General features: G+C 43.6%; 1 protein-coding gene across 1 annotated transcript in view; it reads left to right on the top strand.

The window, feature by feature from the left end:
* Positions 1–23,904, top strand: part of LOC123511449 (carbohydrate sulfotransferase 11-like) — a 68,528-nt gene that overhangs the window by 40,790 nt on the left and 3,834 nt on the right. Inside the window, exons 2-7 of the mRNA XM_045267358.1 lie at positions 8,661–8,724; positions 16,497–16,795; positions 21,505–21,819; positions 22,020–22,106; positions 22,595–22,815; positions 23,705–23,806. Coding sequence (XP_045123293.1) covers positions 16,667–16,795; positions 21,505–21,819; positions 22,020–22,106; positions 22,595–22,815; positions 23,705–23,806 — 854 coding nt within the window. The 5' untranslated portion in view covers positions 8,661–8,724; positions 16,497–16,666. The remainder of the gene's footprint in view (positions 1–8,660; positions 8,725–16,496; positions 16,796–21,504; positions 21,820–22,019; positions 22,107–22,594; positions 22,816–23,704; positions 23,807–23,904) is intronic.

The raw sequence follows: 23,904 nt of genomic DNA, 5'->3' as shown, positions 1-23,904 counted from the left end.
GTACCGGCAGGTGTTGATCGCCTTATTACCGGAGTGCTTCATTCAGAAAAAGTGCAATTTTATCTTTTTATTGGGGACGTGGTACAGGTGTGGGTAACTCATATGTCTTATGAGGCCCGTTTGTGTGTGAGAGAGTGGGGGGGGGAGTGGCAGTTATGTTGAAGATTTGTAGGTGTGTTCAGGTGTTCTTGTTAAGGATATCTCTCTCTCTCTCTCTCTCTCTCTCTCTCTCTCTCTCTCTCTCTCTCTCTCTCACACACACACACACACACACACACACACACACACACACACACACACACACACACACACACACACACACACACACACACACACACACACACACACACACACACACACACACGGTAGCTCAGTGGTTAGAGCGCTGGCTTCACAAGCCAGAGGACCGGGGTTCAATTCCCCGGCCGGGTGGAGATATTTGGGTGTCTCCTTTCACGTGTAGCCCCTGTTCACCTAGCAGTGAGTAGGTACGGGATGTAAATCGAGGAGTTGTGACCTTGTTGTCCCGGTGTGTGGTGTGTGCCTGGTCTCAGGCCTATCCGAAGATCGGAAATAATGAGCTCTGAGCTCGTTCCGTAGGGTAACGTCTGGCTGTCTCGTCAGAGACTGCAGCAGATCAAACAGTGAAACACACACACACACACACACACACCTTTAACGGTCGCCGCTCTAATTAGGACGAAGTAGTGTTTACCTGAGCTGATTCAATATTTGCCTTCACTGTTGTTTACCTGTCTCTTGCTTCTCCTTCTCTCTCTCTCTCTCTCTCTCTCTCTCTCTCTCTCTCTCTCTCTCTCTCTCTCTCTCTCAAGTAGGTAATAAGAATGAGAGAGAGAGAGAGAGAGAGAGAGAGGTGGGGGTCAAAGAAAAACGCCATTTCACGTCACGACAGACACTTCACAATAATGGTATCCTTTCTCCTTCACCTCCCATCCACAACACACACCAACACAAAGGAAGAACAACTGGAAGCACAAGGGCACCAGTCTTTGGCGTCCCGGAGCTGTGTTAGCGACGCACTCTGCTTATCTAATGTCAAATGTAAGAAAAAGAAAAAAAGGATTGTGGAACGGATGTATCTCTCTCTCTCTCTCTCTCTCTCTCTCTCTCTCTCTCTCTCTCTCTCTCTCTCTCTCTCTCTCTCTCTCTCTCTCTCTCTCTCTCTCTCTCTCTCTCCCCGTCGCCCCTTGTTTGTTCATGGCAGCGTGACTTTATCTTGCTGTGCCGCGCCTGTGCACTCACGCCCACCTGTGGAGAATCACCCAGCTTATTTCCACTGTGTCTGGAATTCCTCTCTCAGCCTTTAGTGGTGTGATGTAGGCACTGATTAGTCAGGAATCCATCACTTTCCATGTCGCGTATAGAGACTGTCAGCAGATCAGAGGACGTAACACTTAGAGGAAAACATGAGAGACAGTTAAGAACGATTAATGGAGGTTACTTTGTTTACGAGTGCAGTCTTATTAAATTTTAATCCACGAATTAGTGGGGCATGTCCAGGGGTTGCCTGTGTTGGGCTAACCGCGCTCCAAAAAGTGAGTCACCGCGGCGTCAACCTCTGAGTGTGTGACGCCCGTGCCATTCAGTGTCATCGGCAGGCATTGTCAAGGGTCAATATCGTTTTGTCCGCGGCGTGGCTCCATCTATTATTCAGTGAAGGTTGTCTCACTCCTAACTTGACTTAGGAGCGGCATTCCGTGTGCAGGATGTTGTGATGAGTGAATAATGAATGGTTTGCTGACGCGCCACTCACCGAACCAATGGCTAGATTACTGAGTGGCGTACATTTAAGAATCAATGATGCTAAACCTTCATTGAAGGAACACAAGTTGAACTTTATCAAGCAACTTTTAAATCACATGACGCACACTGACGATGAATTGCCATGTGTGTGTGTGTGTGTGTGTGTGTGTGTGTGTGTGTGTGTGTGTGTGGAGATGGGGTGGGAATGGCTTGTCCCTCACCACCTCTGCCGATACTAGTGCATGTGTCCCTGTCCGACACTCCCTGCCGGACACGTGGAGGACGACAGGCTGCACCAGCAGCAGCAGCAGCAGCAGCAGCGGTGTAGTGAGGAGCCAGAGTGGTGCGGGGCGCATCGCCAGGTTAGTTGGGTCGCGCGGTGGGTGGAGGTGGTGGAGGCTGAGGGAGCGAGAGAGGCAGGCAGGTTTAAGGATAAGGAATTGTATGAAGTGAGTGGCAGGCGTGTATGTGCGACTCGTGAGGCGTGGCGGGGCATGCGGAACACGAGAAGAGTTTTGTGCTGTTGCTGTGTGGCGGTTAACGCGGAGCCCCGGGCTGGACGAGAGGGTGGTGGGCTGCATGGCACAGTGTCCTGCTTGCCTCACACTTGGCAGTCCTGCAGGCACGATGTAGTGGCAGAAGTTGTGTCCACCATCGCGGGGAGGCGACCCTCACCCCCAGAATGTTCCGCCACAGCGTGGAGAGAGTTACCTCATAGCGCTGTTCCTGCACACACACAGGGCGCCTCCTGTGTCCACCCGTAATGCTTCACTTCACTCTGAGGAAACGGCGCTACGAGTGTCGTTGCTTTTAAACGTGAATATTAGTCAGAGAATAGTGAGTGGCGTGGCTTGGCGTGGCGTGGCGTGCAGGGTGGTGATGGCAGGGAGTGAGTTACGTGGGCCCTGACTGGGAGGAGGAGGTGAGGACTGAGGCTAGCAGGAGACACCCATACTCTCTTCCTGGAGGAGTGAAGGGAGGCGGGGCAGGGGCAGGGTGGAAGGGGCTGCAAGTGCGCCACGCAGGGGTGTGTGGCGACACTAGTGAAGTGGCCTTGTTGGTGCTGGATGGATGCGATGAGTACTAGTACATACCACCACCACCACCACCATCACCACCATTACCATCATCATCATCATCATCATCATCATCATCATCTGGTGTAACTACTACTACTACTACTACTACTAATGCATAATCAGAAACAGCGGAATAAAAGATAAAAATGACCAAACTATTGAACAACAAGCAGTATGACATGAAGGGCAAGAAACGCAAGAGAACAAGCGACATGCAAATCAGCAACGCCACGAACTACAAGGCGTCCAGTTACCTTGACGCAGTGCTGCTTCTCCCCCCTCCCCCCCTACACACACACACACACACACACACACACACACACACACACACACACACACACACACATTTTGACGATACTCATCATTACAAAGATTTATTTATTTATTTATTTTTATTATTTTTTTTACTTATTTATATATTTTGTTTTTTATCAAGTTCTGAGTGGGCGTCGAACTGGATTTGAAAGACCGCCACCGTGACCACAGGCTTGTCAAAAGTCACTGGATCCTGCGACACCTCTGAAGTGAACTATTGACTATTTAGCCTGTCGTTGTATTGCTGTGAGATTGGCCTGTAGTTTGTTGAGGTGGGCAGCTGGTTCATTACTGACTAATACGGACTTAATCCCTTCAGTACCATGACGCGTTTCCATATTCATTTTACTTACTATTTGGTGATTTTATACAGCTTCAGAAATTTATGTTGGAGATTAGAATAGTAAAGACTGTGGCCATTAGTCTTCTAACCTCCATAGACCCTTCCTAATGTCAATAAAATGGTCTAATTATACCCAAAATTCAAGGTAAAAATGCGTCCCAGTACTAGAAGTTAATAATGTTCAATACGTAAACGCTTTTTCTGTCAGCGCAAAATGATAATCTGGAATTAGAATGAAGAAGTTTCACAAGGCTGGGATTTACCTGCCTGGGTATAAATGGTGTAAACTTGCAACTTACAAACTTTACAGATCAAGAAATTCGTATCAGACTTGTGCTCCCTAAAAAGATATATACATGCATAAAGTTGACACGCCTGACTACTTCCACATGTCATTTGCATCCATATTTTTTTTCTAATCTCTTAATCCTTTCAGAAACTTATGTGGAGCGTAAAATAATGAAGACTGCAGCCATTAATCTTCTGACCTCGATAGACCCTTTCTAATGCCAATAAAATCGTCTAATCACACCCAAACTCGTGGTAAAAAATGTGTCCCAGTACTGAAGGGGTTAAAACTCCCTATTGACTCGACACCAACAGTCTGATTATATAATGCGAGTTTATTCCCTTCCTCCACCACCCTGTGTGAGAACCAGTTCCTTCCTGTCTCTCTCTTTTGTCTCAACTTCCCAAACTTTAACCCCTTCAATACTGAGACGCATTTTTACCATGATTTTTAGGTGTGATTAGACGATTTTATTGACATTAGGAAGGGTCTATGGAGGTTAAAAGATTAATGGCCACAGTCTTCTCTATTTGAATCCCAAGATAAATTTCTGAAGCTGTATAAAATCACCAAATACTAACCAGAATTAATATGGAAACTCCGCATGCTACTGAGGGGGTTAAAATCACCAAATACTAACCAGAATAGATATGGAAACGCGGCATGGTACTGAAGGGGCTCATCCACTGCACTTCTTGCCTTACCCTGATTACCGACCATTAGGATTTCGCTAACAGGTTACAAGGAGAGCAGCAGCAAACCACCAGCTCTATATGGGCCGTCCCCTGTACATAATCTCCTTACCTGTGTCCCCCTACCAATCCCATCCATACAGCTTTCTAATCTTCTTTCAATCCCTTCAGTAGTGGGACGCATTTTTTACCTTGAGTTTGTGTACGATTAGACCATTTTGTTGACATTAGAAAGGCTCTATGGAGGTCAGAAGATTAATGGTCCACAGTCTTCACTATTTTAACCCCTTCAGTACTGGGACGCATTTTTACCTTGAGTTTTGGGTACGATAAGACCATTTTATTGACATTAGAAAGGGTGTATGGAGGTTAAAAGATTATTGGCCACAGTCTTCACTATTTTACTCCCCTACATAAGTTTCTGAAGCTGTATAAACTCACTAAATAGTAAGCAGAATGAATATAAAGTACTTGCTTCAGCGGTACATATACGATGCAGAGAAGATTAGCATGGCCCCTGTGCAATTCAAATGGGCGTTTTTTTTTTTTTCTAATTTTTTTTTATCCCCTTGGTAGTTCTCCCTCTTATATATAAAGTGAATGGCGCGCAAAATCGTGAAGCGTTCCACATTAAAAAGAAATAAAGAAAAAAATAATATAAAAACTGGTACTGAAGGGGTTAAAGCTCACTCTTGACTCGACACAGACCACCTGACCTGGTGACCCTCTGCACACCGGCGGAAAGTGGTGGTGGTAGTGGTGGTGGTGGAAGGTGTTGACATGCATTTCTTAAAGTTCACTGGCCGCACCTGTGATGTTGCCACCACCACCACCACCACCACCACCACCATCTCTCTTGTAGCTATTTAGAGAGAGAGAGAGAGAGAGAGAGAGAGAGAGAGAGAGAGAGAGAGAGAGATTCCTCCACTTTTCATTACAACTATTAAACACCCCTTCCTCTCTCTCTCTCTCTCTCTCTCTCTCTCTCTCTCTCTCTCTCTCTCTCTCTCTCTCTCTGTCACACACATACACACACACACGCCCGGTAGCTCAGTGGTTAGAGCGCTGGCTTCACAAGCCAGAGGACCGGGGTTCGATTCCCCGGCCGGGTGGAGATATTTGGGTGTGTCTCCTTTCACGTGTAGCCCCTGTTCACCTAGCAGTGAGTAGGTACGGGATGTAAATCGAGGAGTTGTGACCTTGTTGTCCCGGTGTGTGGTGTGTGCCTGGTCTCAGGCCTATCCGAAGATCGGAAATAATGAGCTCTGAGCTCGCTCCGTAGGGTAACGTCTGGCTGTCTCGTCAGAGACTGCAGCAGATTAAACAGTGAAACACACACACACACACACACACACACACACACACACACACACACACACACACACACACACTAAAGACGAAATAACACGTGCGTCATATTTCCTGACTTCAGTAATACCTCTGGACTTTCTCTGATACCTTTCTTAAATTCAGTTACAAAAAAATTGATGAATAGAGAGAGAGAGAGAGAGAGAGAGAGAGAGAGTTTTTTGGTGATTATTAACAGGAATCACTTGGGGAGAGGGTTAAGGGATGCTGTGTTCTGTGTAGGGATGTGTCAGTGGATGGTCATTATAAGGGAAGGGTTGGTGCCAGGAGCCATCATGTCTACAGGCACCACTTCCTGCATAAAGCATCTCTCGTTCCCTCAGCTTTCAACTCTCAATTTGTCCAATCTTGTGGTAAGGCTTCCTGTGTTCACTCGGCACTACACTCTCTTTACTGACTCTGTTCCATCCATTCTTCAACTTATTTCTGGAACATTTTCTTCCTATATGGATGAATGGAAAGGTAAATAGGTGGATATATGGACAAATGTAGGAGCAGATGGATGGAAACTGTGAAAGAAAAGACAGATAAATAGACAGACAGACATATAGATAGACAGACAGACAGACAGACAGAGAGACACACCGAAAGCTTCCAGTAAAGAGCTGTTTTTTTTTTTTCTAATTTGTTTTTTATTTATTTATTATTTTTTATTTGTTTTTTTTTTATTTATTCCCTTATTTATTTATTTTTTTTTGGGAGGCGGGAGTGGCGCTAAAACGACAGAAAATTGTAATGGTTTGTTCACAAATAAATAAGATAAAATAAGATAGGTAAAAAGTGAAGTGGCTTACCTTGAAGGGGTAGAGTGCAGCTTCTAAGGACCTGTCCCAAAGTGAGGAGTGGCTGGACACGTAGGACGAGGTACGTACATGTTGAGGTGGTGTGTCCGTTAGCGGCGGTCAGGTAGCCTCTATATACTGCGTCCTATTTACTCCTACGTCACCCTGGATCAAGTGATGCAGCGTAACATTTAGTGCAGTGGATGCAATAATCATTTTGTTTGTGGCGAGCCGCTCAAAAGTTCTCAGGGAGATTTGATGCAACCATTGGCGATGAAGACAGGTGGGAGATGGAAGGCAAGCTACCTACATGTACAGGAACTGCAAAGCACCACCCCCCTCCCAAAAACAAAAAAAAAAAAAAAAAACACACACAAATATACCCTTGAAAATACAAAAGCTATGTCCCAAACATCTCCAATAGAAAACTAATGAGACTTTCTGACGGATTGCCCTTCCCGTTAAATACTTGATGGCAGTAGAGCCACTAATGATTGTCACATGTGTAATCAGCGCTGGGAGCGTCACAAGGCAAAGGAACGTGCACGCCGCGGGCTTCACGTCCTGGTACGTGTTCTCGTGTATTATGTGACACTAGTTGGGGTCGCGTGAGTGCCTGCCTTTTTTTTTCATGTAGGAGAGCCATTAGTCAAAAACAACAAAACTGCATGAAAAAAGGCCAACTGAGGTGCCAGTCGAAAATGGTACTCCGAAATTACTGGACAAATGTCCTGAAACCTCCTTGAAAGATTCCGAGTCATAGGAAGGTGGGAAGAAGCAAGCAGGGAGTTCCAGAGTTTACCAGGGTAAGGAAGGGATGAATGAATGAGAATACTGGTTAACTCTTGGACAGAGGTGGACAGAATAGTGATGACAAAATGAACTCATTGTGCAGTGAGGCCGCGGGAGGAGGCAAGGCACGCAAAAACAGGATCAGAAGAGCAATTGATGTGAAAATAAAGGGATAAAACAGCAAGAGATGTAACATTGCCACGATAAGAGAGAGGATAAACACAGTCAATTAGGAGAGAAGAATTAATGAGATGGAAAACTTTTTATTCCGCCCTGACCAAAACACACACACACACAACACACACACACACACACACACACACACACACACACACACACACACACACACACACACACACACACACACACACACACACACACACACAACATCTGCATTCCCTTCCTGCCAGTTTTTATTTGTTTCCATATCTTGAAAATGAATACCTCTGATGTGGCGCACTGATTCCAAGCAGAGCAGAAGACTAGAGGGTGAGGGAAGGCACCAATCACTGTGGCGGTCAGTGAGGGAGAGTCGTCACCATCCTCTGTGCTCTCGTCTCACAATGGTTACTCTTGTTCTTGTCCTCTAGAGTGCTGTCTATCACCAAAGAAGTCTCCATTAGCTTTGTCAATGAACCATCTCTCTCTCTCTCTCTCTCTCTCTCTCTCTCTCTCTCTCTCTCTCTCTCTCTCTCTCTCTCTCTCTCTCTCTCTCTCTCTCTCTCTCTCTCTCTCTCTCTCTCTCTCTCTCTCTCTCTCTCTCTCAACATTGAGTAATAGATATAATTAGAGTACTCGCACGTATGTTGGCTGTAGTCGAGGAGGGATTGATGCCAGATTCTCTCTCTCTCTCTCTCTCTCTCTCTCTCTCTCTCTCTCTCTCTCTCTCTCTCTCTCTCTCTCTCTCTCTCTCTCTCTCTCTCTCTCTCTCTCTCTCTCTCTCTCTCTCTCTCTCTCTCTCTCTCTCTCTCTCTCTCTCTCTCTCTCTCTCTCTCTCTCTCTCTCTCTCTCTCTCTCTGATCTTTCCTGATGTTTTTATGCTCTTATATTCAGTAATAACTTTTGTCAGTAGTGCGTCATTAGGGCGCACTTAAGGACAATATGAATTGGATGACACATGCAAACAGTCAGGTGTGTCGTGCGAGTATAAAGCCACTGTCACTATACATAAGACTGACTGCCTCACACCAACCCTTGTCTTCGTGTGCTCTTATATGCTTTGTGTTCTTATTGCAGAGTGAGTGAGAGTGACAGGGAGCTACACCCCACACACCGCGCCGCACACCACAAAGCATTTAAGGTAAGAGAGCTTAACCTGTTCAATACTGGGACACACTTTTACCGTGAGTTTTGTGTACGATTAGACCATTTTATTGACATTAAGAAAGGTGCATAGAGGGCAGAAGATTGATGGCCACATTTTTCACTATTTTAATTCCCCACATGAGTTTCTGAAGCTGTGTAGAATCACCAAATAGTAAGCAGAATGAATATGGAAACGCATCATGATACTGAAGGAGTTAATGAGTTACAGGTAAGCTGGTGTTTGTGTGCCAGTGAGGGGCCTACTTGCTGGCGTGCAGGGTGAAGGGTCGCGGCGGTGCAGGGCTGCTCTCCTTTCCACGGCGCTTTATATATTATGAATTTAAGTGTTTGGTGCATAGTTGGCTTGTTTGAGTCTGCTGGGTGGGGGGGGAAGGAGGGGACCCGAGTGTTACAATGAAGGAAGATAAGTCAAGTGTGAGTGTCAGCATTGCGGCAGTCTTAAAGTCGCAACTCGATGCTACAACATCCAGCTGTTATTATTATTGCTATTATTATTATTATTATTATTATTATTATTATTATTATTATTATTATTATTATTATTATTATTTTTATTATCATCATCATCATCATCATCATCATCATCGTCATCCTTGCTTCCTTCCCTCGCGGTGGTGGTCGTCGTACTGTCACGGGCCATAGCCTTGCCTGTGTCGGCCTTCAAGTCAAGTCGGCTCCTGGTATTGTTTCTAGTTTGCCTCCCCATCACTCTTGTGCGGGGACGAGCGATCAAGCCAGACCAGCCCCGTAGAGAGACTCAACTCCTCCACCACTGTCGCCGCCTCAGCCTCCTCCTTCGTTCCCGTCCCCGTCCCCGCCATTATTACTGTTGTTGCTCATAAACTACTACTACTACTACTACTGCTACTGCTACTGCTACAACTACTAGTACTACTACTGTTATAGTTCCAGCTGCTATTATACTACTACTTGCGCTCCACCACCACCACCACCACCACCACCATCACTGCCGCCGCTGCTCCTGTTCATAAACTTTTTTTCCTGTTTTTTCTACTTCCGCTATCGCGCTACTACTACTACTACTACTACTACTACTACTACTACTACTACTACTACTACTACTACTACTACTACTACTACAGCAGACAATAACATATACTGTGATCGTTCTTATTGCTTGTGGTGGTGGTGGTGGTGGTGGTGGTGGTGGTGGTAGTGTCACATATTAGTAATTCTAGTGTCATGTAACGAGTTCAAGTGTTAAAGATGGACACATGTTGAGAGAGAGAGAGAGAGAGAGAGAGAGAGAGAGAGAGAGAGAGAGAGAGAGAGACACACACACACACACACACACACACACACACACACACACACACACACACACACACACACACACACACACCGTCAGCTGTGCAGCAAAAAGGTCGTGTGACTAGCGGAGGAGTCACCTTACGACCACGAGGAGAAAGAATAAATGCAGGAAGAAGGAGGAGGAGGAGGAGGAGGGAGACGAGGAGGAGGAGTAGGAAGAAGAAGAGGAAGAGGAAGAAAAGAACGCGAAGTAAGCCAAGTAGATGAGGAAGAAGAAGGAAAAGAGTCAACAGTGGAGGTCATTCATAGTGTTGAGTGAACGGATAGCGGCGGCTACTGAAGTGTTCTTATGCAATGATTGTAATGAATGAACTGAAGGAATGTGTGGCTTCTCAGAACAACCATTATCTCCTTCAGTACTGGGACATTTTTTGACTTTGAGTTTTGTGTACGATTGGACCATTTTATTGATATTAGGAAAGGTCTATGGCGGTCAGAAGATTAATGGCCACAATCTTCACTATTTTAACCCCTTCAATACTGGGACACATTTTTACTTTGAGTTTTGTGTACCATTAGACCATTTTATTGACATTAGGAAAGGTGTATGGAGGTGAGAAGATTAATAACCACAGCCTTCATTATTTTAACCCCTTCAATACTGGGACACATTTTTACTTTGAGTTTTGTGTGCGATTTGACCATTTCATTGACATTAGGAAAGGTCAGAAGATTAATGGCCACAGTCTTCACTATTTTTAATCCACCACATGAGTTTCCTGGAGCTGTCTAGAATCACTAGATAGTAAGCAGAGTGAGATTGGAAACGTGTCTTGGTACTGGAGTGGTTATGCTGCTGAGAGAACTGAACTTTTGATATTAAGGATTGGTCTCGTAAGCAATAAACGAGAGAGAGAGAGAGAGAGAGAGAGAGAGAGAGAGAGAGAGAGAGAGAGAGAGAGAGACGGGGTTGTGCACTTCCTGTGTTCGCTGTCTCTCTCTCTCTCTCTCTCTCTCTCTCTCTCTCTCTCTCTCTCTCTCTCTCTTGAGAATCTGTATTATTATTATTATTATTATTATTATTATTATTATTATTATTATTATTATTATTATTATTATTATTATTATTATTATTATTCTTATTTTTGTTATTATTATTGTTGTTGTTGTTGTTGTTGTTGTTGTTGTTGTTGTTGATGATGTTGTTGTCGTCATCATTATTATTATTCGTTGTTGTTGCTGTTGTTGTTGTCGTTGTCATGATTACTATGATGTATGATGATTAGACATGAAACACACACACACACACACACACACACACACACACACACACACACACACACACACACACACACACACACACACACACACACACATTCTTTGCCCTCTCAAAATAAATTAAATAGAAAAATAAAAAAAATAGATGAAAAATACTGCCACGACCTTTACTGTTCCCTCACTCTTAACTATAATTTAAGATAATTTTTCCTCCTCTCTCTCTCTCTCTCTCTCTCTCTCTCTCTCTCTCTCTCTCTCTCTCTCTCTCTCTCTCTCTCTCTCTCTCTCTCTCTCTCTCTCTCCCCTCCTTCCCTTCTTTTTGCCTTGAAGGAACGGAAGGAAGGGAAAAATTTCATGCATAATGTGTGTGTGTGTGTGTGTGTGTGTGTGTGTGTGTGTGTGTGTGTGTGTGTGTGTGTATAGTCGTGCCTTCTGTTTTGAAATATGCTATTTGATTTCTCTCTCTCTCTCTCTCTCTCTCTCTCTCTCTCTCTCTCTCTCTCTCTCTCTCTCTCTCTCTCTGCTCTTTTTTTTTTTTTGTTCTTTTTACCGTTCATTTTCATCTACAATTTTTCCTTTCGGTAACACACACACACACACACACACACACACACACACACACACACACACACACACACACACACACACACACACACACACACACACACACACACACACACACACACACCATTTGTAAGGCTTCGGATCTCGTGTAAGTCATTGGCTGAACACGACCTATGCCACATCTTGATTCGCTCGCTCCTGACAAGCTGCTCTACTGGTTGTCGGGATCTATTGCCATATTCAGAAACGTCTTGCTCTCTCACCACGACCATTTTTCAAGTCCCCATAGACGACTAGCCAGGTTTTCAAGACAATTTCTCCTTATGATCAACTAGAAATCTTGCTAATCCACCTCCAGAACCATAAAAATGAGTATCTTCAAATAAAGTCTAGAAATAATCGTCGTAAGAGGGCAAAGCGTTTCTGCACACGGGTCTTAGTACTGAACATCTCAGGTATACAGTGGTCAATAGTGTGGCAAACATTAACCTCTTCAATACTGGGACACATTTTTACCTTGAGATTCGTGTACGATTAGACCTGTCTCTTGTGGGCTCCAATTTATGCCAGCCACGGCCTCCATCACGCTCAGCTTCTGTACACTGAGCCGTGACAGAGAGAGAGAGAGAGAGAGAGAGAAAGTGAGTGAGTGAGTGATTGTGTGTGTGTGTGTGTGTGTGTGTGTGTGTGTGTGTGTGTGTGTGTGTGTGTGAGTGTGTGTGTGTTGCAAGAATAAGTCATTGTGTTAGAACTCTCTCTCTCTCTCTCTCTCTCTCTCTCTCTCTCTCTCTCTCTCTCTCTCTCTCTCTCTCTCTCTCTCTCTCTCTCTCTCTCTCTCTCTCAGTCTTACATAATTTACTGAGTACTTCACATAATTCAAGTGTTCAGTACGAGGTGGGGAGAAGCCTTTGCCTTTGTCATCCCCTCATCTCTTACTTTAGATCAGGCAGTGTCGCTCTTCACACAGCGCAGGCCGGCAGGTGCTCGCAGGTGTTCGGTCTTCTTTCGTGTTCCTCAAGAGGCAAGACCCTCATAAGGCGCATTGAGGAGGCGGCGCCGGGGAGTCAAGCAGTCAGTTCCTTGGTAGTGGCTGACTTGTGAGTGTGTGTTGGGTGTTGAGGAACGCTTAGCCCTCCCTCACAGGTTCGCAAGAGTGTTTATCTTGTTAACAATGTAGAAATGATATATATCTATCATTAGAATTATAGTAACATCTTTAAAAAACTAGTCTAGATTGACCCCTTCAGTACCATGCCGCGTTTCAATATTCATTCTGGTACTACTAGGCAATTTTATACAGCTTCAGAAACTTATGTCGGGATTAAATTAGTAAAGACTCAGGCCATTAATCTTCTGACCTCCATAGACCCTTCGTAATGCAAATAAAATCGTCTAATCACATCCAAAAATCACGGTAAAAATACGTCTCAGTACTGAAGTGGTTAAAATAGTAAGTACTCAGGGCATTAATCTTCTGACCTCCATAGACCCTTCGTAATGCAAATAAAATCGTCCAATCACATCCAAAAAATCACGGTAAAAATACGTGTCATTATTGAAGGGGTTAAACCAGTAGAGCCGTTTGAAAGAAGTGGAGGCGCGGCGTAGAAGTGTTTCAGGGTATGCACTTCTCTCCGTCCCCCGCCCAGCCGTGTGAGGGACTGCATTATTAACACACGCGTCCTCCTACTTCCCCACTTACAGCCGCAGCTACCATCACTGTGCACTCTTCCTCCTACACCTACCCCTTTGCTGCCCCTGGCGCACCCCGCTCCCCATGACACACGCCCACGCCCACGCCCACGCCCACGAACCTACCCACCACACAACTGACTCAAACTCATATTCTCAAACACTTCTGTGCTTTACCTCAACTATTTCTAAAGGGTTTATTTAAATATACACGTGTTTTTAATGTGTTTTTATGGTTTTAGAGGCAGATTGACAAGATTTCTGCATTATTAACTGGAGAAACACCCTTGAAAACCTCGCTAGTTGTGTCTGTGGCCTGGGAGAGCAAAGCGTTTCTGAATATACGGTCCTGAGGCTCGTGAGTGTTGAAACTGACGATGTGAGGTTATTAAGAAGTGCCTCCTTGGTACAGTGGAACCATGCGTGCTTTGGGGTCCGAGGGGTCTCCAAGCGCACGGGTTCGAATCCTGTCCACGGTCCGAGTGTAGGTTGGGCTTCCTCACTCGGGGTATAGATTTAAAAAAAAAAAAAAAAGGAAGCTGGAGGAAGCCGTCAGTCCTACACGCTTTATTTCCGCCGAGCATCTTCATCAGTGAGTTTGTGTAATATTATAAAGATTTTTAACGATGATGATGATGATGTGCAGTAAATAACACATTTATGTATACAATCTTTGGTGTGCACAAACGTCATGGGAGTGGTGATAGTGAAGATGATGATATTGACGATGTGATAATGGTAGTTAGTAGCGGTGGTAGTGGTGATGGTAGTGATAGTAGTAGTGGTGGTGTTGGCGGTGATGATGATGGTGGTAGTGGTGGTGATGGTGATGATAGTGGTAGTAGTGGTCGTGTGGTGATGATGATGATAACGACAATAATATGTATACTTGTGATAGCAAATATAAGAATAACAGTAGGAGAGAGAGAGAGAGAGAGAGAGTGTGTGTGTGTGTGTGTGTGTGTGTGTGTGTGTGTGTAACTTACAACAATAATGAAACAGACTAATTACTTGATTGAATGGATTAACTTGTCCACGTAAAAACACCATCAGCAACAGTAGTAGTAGTAGTAGTAGTAGTAGTAGTAGTAGTAGTAGTAGTAGTAGTAGTAGTAGTAGTAGTAGTAGTAGTAGTAGTAGTAGTAGTAGTAGTAGTAGTAGTAGTAGTAGTAGTAGTAGTAGTAATAGTAGTAGTAGTAGTAGTAGTAGTAGTAGTAGTAGTAGTAGTAGTAGTAATAGTAGTAGTAGTAGTAGTAGTAGAAGTAGGAGAGAGAGAGAGAGAGAGAGAGAGAGAGAGAGAGAGAGAGAGAGAGAGAGATGGGGGGTGGTATCTCCGCGTCTTTTGTCTCTCTCAAAAAGGTCTCGTGTGCCATTGAAGGAGATGAGGAGAATCGGGAGAGGGAGGGATGTGGAGGGACGAAGAGGCTTGAGAGGGCATTATCGACGCTCCCCGCCTCCCCCGAGACTCTTTCTCTGAGTATACTTATTGTGAGAATGTTACGTAATTCGACTTGAAAATCATTCTCGAGGGAATTAGGCTCGTGGTGAACATCAGGCGTTGGCCGGTCCCGCCACAGAGCTTTAAGGCGCAGCACAGGCCAATTTCAGGAACAGTGATGACAAGCAGCTGGGGTTTTTGAGTTTTTTTTTTTTCTGTTAATAATGTAAATAATAATTTAAATATGTCACTAAAACCACAAAAACACATCCTCCAAAACACGTCTCTTCAACTAGAACCTTATAAAAGTAATGTTTCCGGCTCGGAGCGTGCATGCCCTGACCAGCATCCTCGCGGCTTTATTGCTGCTGTGTCGGGCCGCATGTGGTGTGTGTGGTGTGTCGTGTGTCGCGCTGCAGCAGTGGACGCTTGGACCAGGCGTCTCTTTGCTAGTAAAGGCGACTGCTCTGCTTGGTTTTCTCCTTTCGGGTGCTCCAGTTAGACGTTGGCACAGCTGATCATCCTTCTTCGCAACGCGCTTGGACTTCTGCGTCTTTCTGTCACAACCACCACATGCGTATCTTTCACTGTATCCATAGATCTACTCTGTCTTCCTCTCTTCCTCGTGCCGGGTAGGTCCATTTCTAGTGACTTTCCCACATATGCCTCACCCCTTCTTCTGACATTCCCAAACCATTTGTTTCGCCTCTTTCCTTGTTCCCAAATCGACACACGTGTGTTGTTCGGCTGCCTGACAGGCGCAGGACACTATTCAGGCCCCCTGAAGGCAGCTCAATTCTAGTGAGACAGCACGGAATGATGATGGCCTTTCCCATGGACAAGGGTGAGCTAAACTTACTTACAACAGCAGCTGTTCCAATGACCCAGTTATTAAAACGAACACACCTGTTTGATGCTGCTGTCTCTTGGAAGTTCTTTCATCAAAAAAGGACATCACCTGATCATTTTTTTTCTTTATTTATTTTTCTTACTTTATTATTATTATTTTTATTTTATTTATTTATTTTTTTACCTGAATAGTCTTTTGGTTTGATAGAGGATAGAGAAAGTAGGAGGGAATATATGAAAGGGGTTACTGTCAGTTGCCTCAGATACCTGTGTTTCAGTGAGAAAAAGACGATGAGTTTTATAGTAGAGGAGAGGTGATGTATTACAGATTGAAAATTACATCCAAGACCGCGAATGTTGCAGAAGTTAGTGAAGAAAAAGTTGAGAGAGGGTGTCAGTTAGCGTCGGTATACCTGAAGAGCAGTCCGACCAGAGGGCGTCTATGGTCCCTTTACCAGAATGTGACTCTGAGGCTGATGTTGGGGTCACCATGATTTTGAAATTTTAGAGTTGTGTATGTAATAGTAGTAGTGCATGTAGTTTTGTGTGAAGGAGGAGAGTTGTGGTTTCGGCAGGCGTCTATTATCTCCTCCAAGTTATTCATCTATCTATTTTTACACCTCGTAATACAGTGTATGTATGTTGTGTTGCAGAATCGTGACTGAGAGTTGACAGACGATGGTGCAGCAGGCGGCCACTTGGTGGAGGCGAGAGGCTGCTGCTGCTGCTGCTGTTGATGTTTCTGCTGCTGCTGCTGCTGGTCAACCATGTGACTGATGGTCCACAAAGTTGAAAGTGACAGCACCGTGCTTGTAACTTCGGGATGAGGGTCACGTTCAAGTCGCTGGTGTTGTTGGCGGCGACTGCCAGCTTCTGTATGGTGATCTTCAACATTTCCACTCACCGCCCTACGCAGCAACTCCACTCCCGCACCGCCCACATCACCTTCAGAGTCAGTACAGCAGCTACATCCTCCTCCTTCCTCAGTCCCCACCCAGGGCTTCTCTCCTCCGCTTCTCTGCCTGCCCTTAGCTTGCCTTGTATGCTCACCAGACTTTATTCGCTATCTGCTCAGTGTTCACCTCCTCGCATCTACTAATTCTACTTATTTTTTTATTTATTTTTGTTTGTTTATTTATTTTTCTACATTTATTTATCCATATATTTATTGATCTGTGGTAAGGGTTCCCTGAGGGTAATGCTACAACTGAAGTCCCTTACTTAGGAGGCGCAGTACCGGTGACACCATTAATTCATACACTGACCAAACCGGACGTAGAAAACAGGCAATGTTCGTCTATTATTATTATTATTATTATTATTATTATTATTATTATTATTATTATTATTATTATTCTTGTTATTTTATTTATTTATTTATTTATTATTTGTTATTTTGTCTTGTTATTTATTTATCGACTAATTCATGTAATGTGTGTGTGTGTGTGTGTGTGTGTGTGTGTGTGTGTTGAGGTGCCGTCACACAAGAGGGGCATTGCCGGAGCTTGAAGGAAGGCTATCGCTCCTTACTCCTCAGTGAAGAGTGAAGCTAGTGGGCGGAGATATGCAGCAAGTCAGCCAAAACATTAGGAAGAGTCGGGCATGAGTAAATCCGCGATAATTTTTTTTTTTTCCCCTCCATATATCATGTGATTAGTAATTGTTAATATGGTGGAATGGATACAACATGGATTTCTCTTAGGTACAAGTTTGAGAAAAAAAAAAAAACTTTAATCTTTACACTATGAGAAGTAAATATTTACACGCGCCTCCTTGAAGATGACAGACTATGTGTAAAGCGTGTTCATTCACCACCTACTACACTGAGCATCAATTAAACTTTTCATGTCTGATACCAATGTAGCCTTTTGTGTAGAGCTTCATTGATTTACCATATTGATATACAGAATGGGTACTTTGAGGAAAGAACAGACCAACATAATTATGTAAGTAAATGGCGAGAAACAACTTTCCCCTTTTTCTTTTTTTTTTTTTATGCCAAGGGCAACAAAAAATGGGAAAAAAAAAGGCCCACTGGATTGCTAGTTCCCCTAGAGTTATTAAAAGTTATCCAAAAGTAAGGGACAAATGTCTTGATATCTCCTTCTTAAAAGAAGTCAAGTCGTAGGAAGATGGAAATGCAAAAGTAGGCAGGGAGTTCCAGAGTTTCCCAGAGAAAGCTTTGAAAGATTGAGAGTACTGGTTAACTCTTGCATTGGAGTTGGACATAATAGGGATAAGAGGAAGAAGAAAGCCTTGTGCAGCAAGGTGCAGGAAGAGGACAGGCATGCAGTTAGCATGAAAATAGTGTTAAAAGATAGCAAGAAATGCAACATTCCGGCGGTGAGAAAAAATCTGAAAACAGTGTGCCAGAGGAAGGGAGTAGATGAGACGAGAAGCTTTTGACTCCATCCTGTCTAATAAAACTGTGAGTGGGACCTCTCAAACATGCGAAGAGTAATCCATACAAGGACGGATAAGGCCCTTGTACAGAGTTAGCAGTTGGAGGGGCAAGAAAAACTGGAAGAGGGAGACAGTTGAGTGTCATTGAAGAAGAGGGGATAGTTGTCTGGAAGGTTGTGTGGAGTTGATAGATGGAAGAATTGAGTTTTGAGACATTGAGGAGTTGATAGATGGAGGAATTGAGTTTTGAGACATTGAAAACTATTGAGATTTCTCTGTCCCAGTCAGAAATCTGAGATCTGAAGTCGGCATTCTCTGGCATCCCTGCATGACCTGTTCACTTCCTGAAAGGTTGGGCATCTCTGAAAAGATGTGGAAAGATGGTATTATCAGCGTAAGAGTGGATAGGGCAAGAGGTTTGGTTAAGAAGATTACTAATGAATAATAAGAAGAGAGTGGGTGACAGGACAGAATCCTGAGGAACACCACTGACCAAAATTCAGTAAGGAAAGTCAGCTCTCCAGTAGAGCGACCTTGACAGAAGCCATACTGGCGATCAGATAGAAAATTGTGAAGCGACAGATCTTTAAGAATCTTCCTATTGAGGATAGATTCAAGAACTTTAGACAAATAAGAGATTAAAGCTATAGGACGGTAGTTTGAGGGTTTAGAGTGATCACCCTTTTTAGGAACAGGCTGAATGTAGGTAAACTTCCAGCAAGAAGGAAAGGTAAAATTCAATAAACAGAGTTGGAAGAGTTTGGCCAGGCAAGGTGCAAGCACGCAAGTACAGTTTTTGAAAACAATAGAGGGGACCCCATCAGGTCCATAAGCCTTCCGAGGATTTAGGCCAGCGAGGGCGTGGAAAACATCATTATGAAGAATTTTAATTGAAGGTATGAAATAGTCAGAGGGAGGAGGAGAGGGAGGGACAAGCCCAGAATCATCCAAGGTGGAGTTGTTAGCAAAGGTTTGAGAGAAGAGTTCAGCTTTAGAGACAGAAGAGATGGCAGTGGTGCCATCAGGATGAAATAAAGTAAGGAAAGATGAAGAAGTAAAGTTATTGGAGATGCTTTTGGCCAGATGACAGAAGTCTTGATGGGAATTGGAGTTTGAAGGATTTTGACATTTTCTATTTATGAAGGAGTGTTTGTATAGCACGAGAACAGGCTGTGTTAAACCAAAATTTAAGGGCGTTTCACACTGGAGGCGAGACACGCCACTCACGTGGTGTGAAACTACATGGTTTACAATTGCCTCAGTGTATTTCCAAAGCTGTGGGACACACACCCACCACACCACTCACACCACTTCCAAGATCACTGGGCAGACAATTTTTCTGGCCATAGCTTGGATGACTCATGCCTCCTTGGGACTCCTGCCTTTGTGCTCTCATCTCCAGAGGCGCACACCTTTTTCTGACCACAGTGACCTGACTTCTCAACTCTCCCTCACTCACTCACTGTCCTTCACCATGAACTGATGGATTTCCTGTAGTTGGTGCCTTGCTTCTTAACATCTTGTTCAATGAATGATAGAATTTCAGAGAACTGAGCTGGAGTCAGTCTGAAATACTGTTGAAATTTCTCCTCATCCATTTCCAACTCTTGAATAAGATGATGATATTCACCACATTCGAGTTGTTTCATATTTGCTTCATATACCCAATTCTTTTTCCTCTTATTATTCAAGGCCCAAAATAACATTAATAACTCCTCTTCCTCCTCCTCCTCCTTCTTCTCCTCCAAGTCAGGGGACCATAGAGTACTGTCTTCCATCGCTGCAGATCAAGCCAACCAGCCTCCATCGCAGCAAATGTCTGGCTTAGCATCGCGCCTGGTGTGAGCATGCCCATAGCACCCAAAGTCAGCACAGCTTGGCGGGACAGCGTGTCCCGCCTGGCATCGCACCCTGTGTTAAACAGCCATTAGAAGGTTTAGGTTGAGAAAAAAATGAGGAATGTATGCTTCCATGCCAGACACTATCACCTCTGTTATGCGTTTAGCACACAAAGATGGGTCTCTGACACAGAAAAGTAATCATTCCATGGAAAATCAGCTTAATACCTCCTCGGGTCCCCCATCTGTCAAAGGTAAAATGCCAGAGGCCTTAGGGGATTCTGAGGAGGGATTGGAGAAATAGGACAAGATACAGATGCAAAATTGTGATCGGAGGAGCCCAACAGAGAAGAGAAGGTACAGCATAAGCAGAAGGATTAGAGGTAAGGAAAAGGTCAAGAATGTTGGGCGTATCTCCAAGACGGTCAGGGATATGAGTAGAATGTTGCACCAGTTGCTCTAGGTCATGGAGGATAGCAACGTTGAAGGCTAGTTCACCAGGATGGTCAGTGAAGGGAGAGGAAAGCCAAAGCTGGTGGTGAACATTGAAATCTCCAAGGATGGAGATCTCTGCGAAATGATAGAGGGACAGAATGTGCTCCACTTTAGAAGTTAAATAGTCAAAGAATTTTCTATAGTCAAAGGAGTTAGGGAAGAGATAGATAGCACAGATAAATTTAGTTAGAGAGTGACTTTTGAGTCAGAGCCAGATGGTGGAAAACTCAGAAGATTCAAGAGTGTGGGAACGAGAGAGCAAGTCAAGTCATTGCTTACATAGATGTAACATCCAGCTATGGGAAGAAATTGAGGAAAGGGAAAGGAGGGAACAGAGAAGGGGCTACTGCCAATTGCCTCAGACACCTGTTTTGATGAAGAAAAGAAGATGATGTTTAGCAGAAGAGAGGTGGTGTTCTACGGATTGAAAATTATATTTAAGACCGTGAATGTTGCAGAAATTAATGAAGAAAAAATCAAGAGGGGTGTCAAGACATTTTTGGTCGATGCCAAGAGACATTTATTGTCCCCTGCCCAGAAGGGAACTCCGAGGCTGATATAGGAGTTACCATTTTTTAGTGTTAAGTGAATGGTGTGTTTGTGTAGTAAGTGCTTGTAGTTTTGTGTGAAGGGGGAAAGTTCTTTTTAGAGGGCAGGTTGTAACTACTGCCAGTAGGCCTTAAGTTTGTTATTTGATTGTTTGTTATTTGATCTGGTTTTCAGGAATCTAACCCAATTGTAAAGTGTGAGAAACATGTATTGTTGATTTCCTGGATGGTTTCAAGTACAGTCAGCAGTTGTCCCAAAGAGGATTTGATGCTAGGCAGATCTACCAAAGTTTCTTAGTTAGTCTTGACTTACAGTTTGTAAATAGTACGCAAATTAACTAAGAATCTACATTATTAATAGCGAGTTTTTTTTCCAGGACCTGCCGGCTTACAGGCACTCCCTAGACACTGAGGGCGTCCTCCCACAACCTATAGACATCCCTGGCGTCCTGAGCACATCGCCACGTGTCCTTCTCAATGCATCAGGAGTTGTGGCTGCTCCGTGTGGGTACGACTGCCACCCACCAAGAAACAAGTCGGCAGAGACACCAACCCGCTTTAACAATGCCGGAGTTCCTCAGCAGCAGCAGCAGAACTCTGACACAGAACAGCTGTGCAATCGTACATGTAGACTGAACAGACTGAGCAAGAAAGGTCTCATCAGGCATAATATGTACATCTCCAGGGTGCAGGTGAGGCAAGGCTGTAAGGCTTGAGGCTTGAGAAGGTGCTTGCAAAACTCTCTCTCTCTCTCTCTCTCTCTCTCTCTCTCTCTCTCTCTCTCTCTCTCTCTCTCTCTCTCTCTCTCTCTCTCTCTCTCTCTCTCTCTCTCTTGACATATGTAAGTTGTAGCTACACTTGCCTTCTTTGATTAATTGAGTGTCTTTCTCAGGTGGAGAATGTGACACTGCCGGGGTCATGGACTGTGACAAGTGAGCTGGTGGGCCGTCTTTCACAGCGAAAGAGACACGTGGAGGAGGTGTGTCCAGATTACAATTGTGATCCCAATATTTAATCATCTATTGTGGGCACAAGTTCATGATAGGCATGTTCATTACAGTTACCTTTATCGCTGACTTTAGTAAAATGTACAGTAACTAGAAGTGCTTCAGTAGAGACTTGCTTGATCTCAGAATGTGCAGAACCCCGGTTAACCAGTGTTCAACAATTTAGGTATTATAAGTGATCAGAAGTTTTAAATGAAAAAGTATCTTGAGAATCACAAAAAATATAAAATCATATACTAATTCATTGTGCTATGTTGAAGTGAGTGTCAACATGTTGACTAATGAAACTTTGCTAAGAAATCCATGATTTCTTAGCAAAGTTGACATTTTTCTTCTTGAAACTCCTTTACTATCTTTCTTGGATATGAATATGTCAAACCTAACTCTATTGTTTCATAGATGACTAAGATCTCCTCATCCTGTGATTTTCCTGCTCATAACTACCACTATTTCCCTTCAGACCTGCAGGCGTTATGGGCTGGACAAAGCCAACAGGACCTACCAGCCCAATGCTTGGGAATTCCTTATCAATGAGGAGCACAATTTGACATGGTGCAATGTATTCAAAGCAGCGTCATCCACATGGTTTTACAACTTTAACCTCTTGGCAGGCTTCTCAGAATTTGAGCTCCTCCACACCAAGGAGTCACCTGTCACTCTGGCTCGAAAACGTTACAAAAGGTTTGTGTCTGTTTGGGGTTGTTAAATCCAGTCAAGAGATGTTCTTGTTGAAAACAAATCATTAAAATAGTAACCTTCTTTAACAAACATTACTTGTGTATATTTGCATTAGGAATCCATAATATGAAAAAAAAAAAAAAGTCAGTGCAGAAGAGCTGGTTCTGTACAGATAGAGGGATCTGGATTGATTTGTCTTCACACAGCCTTCTAGAGTACAGCTGGTTCTTGACCTGTCCACAAGGTGGGCATTCGCCTCACCTCCTCAGCAGACAGAAATCTGAATTATTTCTAAGTTGCATTTTTTTTTTTTATTGACTACACCATATGTTGGCAAACTAACCATCAATACATCACAGAAGAGAGTGTAACTGCAACGTTGTACAGGCATTTGCTCGTTCTATTCAGTTGCAGTGAGCAGCATCACATTTTTTGTGTTCTGTAGACTACTGGTATGAAAGTATACAACTGGAAAGAGTAGCAGAAGTGTGTTTTTCAACTATTATTCAGTTATGGATAAATCATTGTACAAATTACAAATATAGTAAAAACAAATTTTTAAATGGCTCTTCTGAAAGAAGTTAATGAAGTGTTTTGTAAAGATACATTCCTTACATGTTTTTTATGAAGATTAGATGATTTTCTTCATGGTAAGCTAAAATTTTAGATAAGGAAAGATTGGAAATTCATTAAGAGCTACATTTGAGTTTTATTTAATTATATTTTTCAGTGGTCTTGAGCTGCAGATCTTAAACCAAGTGAAGATCATTTTGACATTGGCACACATTTCATGTAAAAAGAATTATGACAACAAACTGATAATCAAGAAATGATGGGACTACATATAAAAAAACTTTGTATGTTTATGAGTGCCATGTTTCCTTTGCCACAGACCCAGTGTAGAGGAACTGAACAGAATCATGAACAGCACTCAGCGTCCACTCTTCTTCATGATTGTGCGGCATCCCTTTGAGCGCCTCGTCTCAGGATACAGGTCAGTTTTCCCACCTTCATCTTAGAGTAATGAAAGAAAGAATCTGCTCTGAGGAGTGTGGGTGACCTGACCTGAAATAAATGTGGATTGATGATGAG

Source organism: Portunus trituberculatus, chromosome 31 (genome assembly GCF_017591435.1).
Source record: "Portunus trituberculatus isolate SZX2019 chromosome 31, ASM1759143v1, whole genome shotgun sequence".
Taxonomy (NCBI): domain Eukaryota; kingdom Metazoa; phylum Arthropoda; class Malacostraca; order Decapoda; family Portunidae; genus Portunus; species Portunus trituberculatus.
Note: the sequence above shows the minus strand (reverse complement) of the source record. Positions and strands in the feature narration are given on the sequence as shown.